This window comes from Arabidopsis lyrata (genome assembly GCF_000004255.2).
Source record: "Arabidopsis lyrata subsp. lyrata unplaced genomic scaffold ARALYscaffold_286, whole genome shotgun sequence".
Classification (NCBI taxonomy): Eukaryota; Viridiplantae; Streptophyta; class Magnoliopsida; order Brassicales; family Brassicaceae; genus Arabidopsis; species Arabidopsis lyrata.
Window position 1 is genome coordinate 5,304 of NW_003302349.1, and position 5,987 is coordinate 11,290.

At 38.7% G+C, this 5,987-nt stretch overlaps 1 protein-coding gene across 1 annotated transcript; it reads right to left on the reverse strand.

Annotated features, from left to right (window-relative positions):
• Positions 1 to 2,187: 2,187 nt before the first annotated feature.
• On the reverse strand, positions 2,188 to 4,216 carry LOC9298692 (exopolygalacturonase clone GBGA483). The gene is made up of 4 exons (XM_021015850.1): positions 3,859 to 4,216; positions 3,478 to 3,786; positions 2,872 to 3,387; positions 2,188 to 2,729 (listed from the first exon to the last, which is right to left on the reverse strand). The coding sequence occupies exons 1-4, from the start codon at positions 4,132 to 4,134 to the stop codon at positions 2,481 to 2,483; spliced, it is 1,350 nt and encodes a 449-aa protein (XP_020871509.1). The 5' UTR covers positions 4,135 to 4,216; the 3' UTR covers positions 2,188 to 2,480.
• Between the last annotated feature and the right edge of the window lie 1,771 nt (positions 4,217 to 5,987).

A 5,987-nucleotide genomic window follows, 5' to 3' on the forward strand; every position in this document is an offset into this window, starting at 1 on the left:
AATCTGTTTTGCAAGTATGTGTGATGTTGCAATAGCTTCAGCCCAAAGCTTGTTAGATAACTTCTTCTCTTCGATCATTGATCTTGCCATCTCTACAAGCGTTCTGTTTCTTCTTTCCGCTATACCATTTTGTTGTGGAGAGTAGGGAGTCGTTATCTCATGATGTATGCCACTCTCTTGACATAGTTTGATGAATTCTCTCGATAGAAATTCACCACCTCCATCTGTTCTAAGCCTTTTGATCCGATTCTCCGATTGGTTCTCCACATAAGGCTTGAATATCTTGAACTTTGTGATCACTTCACTCTTGTTTTTCAAGAAATATACCCACGTCATTCTTGAGAAATCATCAATAAACGTGAGGAAGTACTTGCTCCCGTTTATTGACTCCGTTTGCATTGGACCACACACGTCCGAATGAATAAGCTCCAAGGTTTTGTTTGTGTTGCTTTGAGATTTCTTTGGAAAGCTCCTCCTTGGTTGTTTTCCCATCTCACAAGCCGAACATACGCCTTTTATTACTTCGAATTTTGGAAGATCTTCTACACTCTTTAGCGTTTGCATTTTCTCCATCTTGTCATAGTTCACATGACCAAAACGCTTGTGCCAGAGATTCGTTTGTTCTTCTTTTTCTTCGAAAGCCACATATGCTTCTTCTCTTGAATTTTTCCAACGAATTGGAAAGCTTCTGTTCTTCATCTTGATCTCCAAGATTTTTCTTCCTTTTACGTCTTGAATCACACACTTGTTGCCTTCAAAGATGACCCGATATCCATTTGATATCATTTGGGAGACACTAAGCAAATTTCTTGCTAGTTCGGGTACATAAAGTACATCTTTGATGACATGATCTCCTTTGGTTGTGGTTACTCTTATGTCTCCTTTGCCTTCGGAAACGACTTTCCCACCATTACCAATCTTTATGGTAATTTTCTTGCTGCGATCCAAGGTTATGAAGTATCTAATGTCTTTAGACATGTGATTGGTGCACCCACTATCTACCAACCACGTTTCTTCTTTGATTGTTGAGATCTCTTTTTCTTCAACAGCACTAAATAGCATATGACACCCATCTTCATCTTCATCTTCTGATTCTTCAATACTTAGATGTGCTCTTTCACCTTTTCTAAGTTTACAATCTTTGGCTATGTGTCCTGGCTTGTCGCACACGTAGCATCTTCTTTCATAGTTTGCACCTCTTTGTGAAACGCTTTCACTCTTCTTTCTGAAACAATCTACCTCATTGTGATTGTTCTTCTTACACACGCCACACTACATGTTGGTCTTCCCATGGCGATCTTTGTTTTGCTTGTTTCCTCCTCTTGAACCAAGCTTTTCTCCATAAAACGCACCCTCATTGATACGATCTTCTCGGAGATTTAAACGCCTCTCATGCGCCTTCAATGTTCCTATCAACTCTGTGACAGAAAGAGTTGATAGATCTTTTGTTTGTTCAAGTACCGCAACGATGCTGTCGAATTGTTGTGGTACGGAGATTAGAATCTTTTGAACCACTTGGTAATCGGACTTCTCTTCTCCATGAACTCTTAGTTGATTACTCAGATTAATCAACTTGGTTGTGAAATCATTTATGGTTTCACCTTCCTCCATCTTCAGATTCTCATACTCTCTTCTCAAAGTCTGAAGATTGATCATCTTTACTTGTGAACTTCCTTGGAACTCCATTTCCAAAGCATTCCAAGCATCTTTTGCAGTCGACGCGGGAGCAATTCTCGGAAATATAGATTCTGAGACTGCACTTTGAAGGATTTGGAGAGCCAACATGTCTTTCATCAATTGATCTTCTCTCTCTCTAATCGATTCCGATGTGCTTTCAGAAGATGGATTCGCCGTGACTCCATTTTCGACAATCTCCCATAACTTTCGTGTCTTCAAGATGGTAATCATTTTGATTTTCCAGAACCCGTATGATTCACCATTGAAAATTGGAATAACTTGCTGCATTGTTGTCTCCATAGCTCTGATACCATGTAGAACTTTGAACTCTCAAAGTGTTTAAGGATCGGACAACACAGATTTTACTCTGTTTTGTCTTACCTCTCTGTTTTGTATAACGTAAAACCACACACTTTTATTAGATATATAAACTGTATTTATAGTTTTACATGACACACTTTGACTAAGGGACACGTCTCTACAAGACAACCCAATGTGGAGACACATACATACACGTGTAACTGTTTTGCAGTTAACAATTCTATTCGTATCTCTTCGGTGTGTAATACGAATAGTTTATACATAACAAAACTCAGTTACTTAACTCTATAATATAAGACTCTAAATAAAACTACCATGAAGACTTGATCACGACCAACAAAATGGACTCCATATTTTCTAGTACTAAATATTCATATAATTTTTATGTCAAAAAAATATTGCAAAACTTTATCATCGCACCCTAATCAAAGCGTCTTCACCAGATTGGATGGATTTATGGTGGACATATATGCGCCTTTAATTTAAGGACCCGTTTTAGCGACTTCAGTGCAAGCCGCTGGAACCAACTTTCCGGAGAGAATAGGCTTGATGTTAGAACATGCCGAGACAGCTGGTCCCTCTTTGCCGTTGTGGACCAAGTTGATGTCAGCGAGAGCAATATTGGTGCAAGGAACGCCTTTACTGCACATTAGCTTCACAGCCACCTTTGTTGCTGATGTACCCTTAATGTTCTTGATAGTCACGTCCGACAACTTCACTTTCGATGGTACCTTCATGTATATTAATTGGAGAGAGATTTATAAATTTGACCAATATATACATATACTACCAAACAAACCAAAATATATATATTATTGTGTCAAAATTTGAGTACTAGATAGTTTTATGTATAGATTCGATTCGGTTACATACCCCAGCTTTGCAGTGGCCATAAGGACAGTACTCTTGGTCGATGAGAACGGGGGTGCTAACATTGTCCATTGTGATATCTTCGAAAAGAATGTTGGAGGCGATACCGGGGGGAGATCCTGGCCATGTCTTGATGCGAACACCATTGTCAGTGTTCTTGATGAGGCATTTCCTCACAGTGACTCCTTTTACTGGTTGCTCATTAGGGTATCTTCCGAGACTTCCAATGGAAATTCCGTGTCCCGGTCCACATTCTACGTTCTCAACAATGAGATTTTCGGTACCATCTCCAATGGAAACGCAGTCATCTCCGGTTTTAATCTTTGCCCCTAATAAGTTGACGCCATTGGACCTTCCGATGTGGATCCCATCGGTGTTGAGACTCTCCGGAGGTGCATCAATACCAATATCCTCAAGAGTTATGTTTTTGCAGTTAAGGATGTTCATGTGGAAAAGTTTGCTGTTTGTTGATGTAATACTCTTAATTTTCGAGTTTGTTAGACCCGTGAATCGGATGTTCTGTTACAATATAATAACCCATATAATTATCATATTATTCCATGAAAATAATGTTTTTATTGTAATATGTAAAAAGTTGAATGTGCTTACGATGGGGAGAGAGTTGCATTTGCCGGTTTTGGCGCAGTCATTGGCCTTCCAAGCGAGGGAACCTTGACCGTCAAAAATGGCTCCGTTTCCATTCAAAGTGAAATCAGCGATGTTTTCGAAATCAATCCATCCGGAATGAGGTTTAGAGGTCTTGACCGTAGCCGGAGCCTTAAGATTGCCATTCAATTCCAAAGTGACTGGACCTTTGCATGGACCTTTGAACTCTAGGCTCTCTACCAAATACTCACCTTTGGGCACTGTAATCGTGCTCCCTGCTGCACAAGCTTCTTTCCATGCAGCCGCAAATGCCTATACATGAAATTCTTTTTTAACCCATACAAAATCGAATATAATACAATATATCCAACATTTGGTACGTACCGCACTGTCATCAGTTTTGCCATCTCCTTTAGCTCCTGATGCTTTAACATCAAGTGATGCACCGCCTGCTTTGGCTCCTGGTACTTTAACACCAACTGATGCAGCTGCATCTTTTGCTTTATCGCCAACTGTTGTAGCTGCTTCACTGACTTTATCACCAACTGATTCTGCTGCATCTTTTGCTTTATCGACAACCGGTGTCCCGTTTACTATTGTGGTGGCCATAACCACTAATACCACAAGAAGCACTCCGCTTGCTCTGCGAAAACCCACCATTTTCTTATTCTCCTTTTATTGATTTTGTTTTTATTTTATTTTTTCTTTTGTTTATTCTTTTCTTTTGTTTTTGTGTTTATTGATGTTTTGTTCTGATGATTCCAGAGTCCGTTTTATAGAGGAGTAAAGGGAGATCAAAACCACAAACTCTTGCGTTGCTAAAAATAATTCCGAGGATTATGCTTAAGGTAGAAGAATGACCAATTCATGGAGGCCGATCCCTTTCTTTTTTGGGTTAATTGCAGGGCAGGGCAGAAGAACATGTTTTATTTTCACGGTTTGGCAAAGTGAGTTTCATCTCTCACATTTTGGCAATTAAGCCAAATTCTGACCAAAATACCCTTGCTAGCGTAACGATGTACTGTTCCATGTACGGTTTAGTTATGTGATTTAGTTATGTACAGTGTTTCTAGTTGGGTTCAGATATTTTTGTTTTTAATTCTTTTCTGCGGTTGTACAGTGAAAATGAAGGCTTAATAACATTAAAATACTATGTGACATCAGGATTAAATGCCAAAAAAGTTTAGACATGACTGTTACCCACTTTAATTAATACAAACTCATCATTACCTCTTATAATATTTGTTTATACTTATGAATAATTTTAAGAGATAAACAAGAAAAAACAAACAAACAAATTTTTATGAACAAATGTGATGCTGGAGAAGTTTTGATTTTGTTGTTTTACAAAGTTTGGAGACAAGAGAAGCATTGATCGTGTAAGTAATGAAGTTGTTTAAGAAGTTTTTTCTTATAACACACTTGATCGTGACTGTGTACGAAATCAACATTGGTTTTGATATAAAAATCCACAAATTTTTATTTCCATTTTTGTTTTGTTGCAAATGCTAAATGAGGATATATAGTTATTAGTTATGTTTATAAAGTGTGTAGTTGGAAATTCTTTTTGTTTTTGTAGATTTAATCATGTTTTCAGTTGCATTTAATGGGGTTCTGCTGAATTTATGATGCAGGTGGGTAATGGATATTCTAGTATTTAATATGGTTGGTGAATGGTGATGCAAAGAAGAAGAATGAAAATTCGAACCAGAGGAAAGCAGGTTTGGTCGGTGTGTACGTGTTAAGGAAAACATGACGTACATGTGTACGTACATTATGTGAGGTTTTCAGTTTGAAGTCCACTGAATGCAATTATATAATTAGTTACTGGATGCCGGTAAAGATGTCAATGATGATAGAAAGTAAATGTCCTCCTGTCTAAATTGACAATTAAATGAGCCTGGATACATTCTTTTTGATTCGTGGTGGGGATACTAGTGAACTTCTTTGTCTCTTTTATTACAACCGTCAAGGCAGGCGGAAATACTGTCTCTAGGAATGATGGCCATGATGCTAAAAGTGACCATGTGTCTGGGAGTGCAAAGACACCAAAAACCATTGTAGCGCCTTTAAATGTGGATGCAAATAATGAGGCCGTAGATGAGCAAGACGACATTGAGGACGATAAAACAGATAGAGATGAAGAGGAGGAGGACAACAAAGAGGGTGATGGGTATGATGTTCATCAAGGCGACGATGAATGGGGGAAAGTACCCTCGATCCTACTATAGATAGTAGTGAAGGTAGCGGCGAAAATTACGATTACAACAAGTGGAATGAAGTAATTGTAGAAGAATATGGAATTGGGAATGTTGAGGAGGACGTTATTCTCACTCAACAGACTGTTGAACATTCAGGGGAATTCAGTCGTCTATTGGCAGAGTGTACGTACACAAGTCAGCGTGTACCTGGCGGAGATAACATTTCTCATTTGGGTGACCGTACACCAACCGTGACTCCAACACGTACGTTTCGATATAGTTTGTACCAATGTACGTACACTAGCGAATGTG

What these genes read in the sequence shown, in the direction of transcription:
- LOC9298692 (XM_021015850.1), bottom strand. Translation starts at nt 4,134, where the DNA reads ATGGTGGGTTTTCGCAGAGCAAGCGGAGTGCTTCTTGTGGTATTAGTG. An exon ending in GCAAAACTGATGACAGTGCG is followed by an intron (nt 3,787 to 3,858) that starts GTACGTACCAAA and finishes TTTCATGTATAG; the next exon opens with GCATTTGCGGCTGCATGGAA. An exon ending in AATGCAACTCTCTCCCCATC is followed by an intron (nt 3,388 to 3,477) that starts GTAAGCACATTC and finishes ATATTGTAACAG; the next exon opens with AACATCCGATTCACGGGTCT.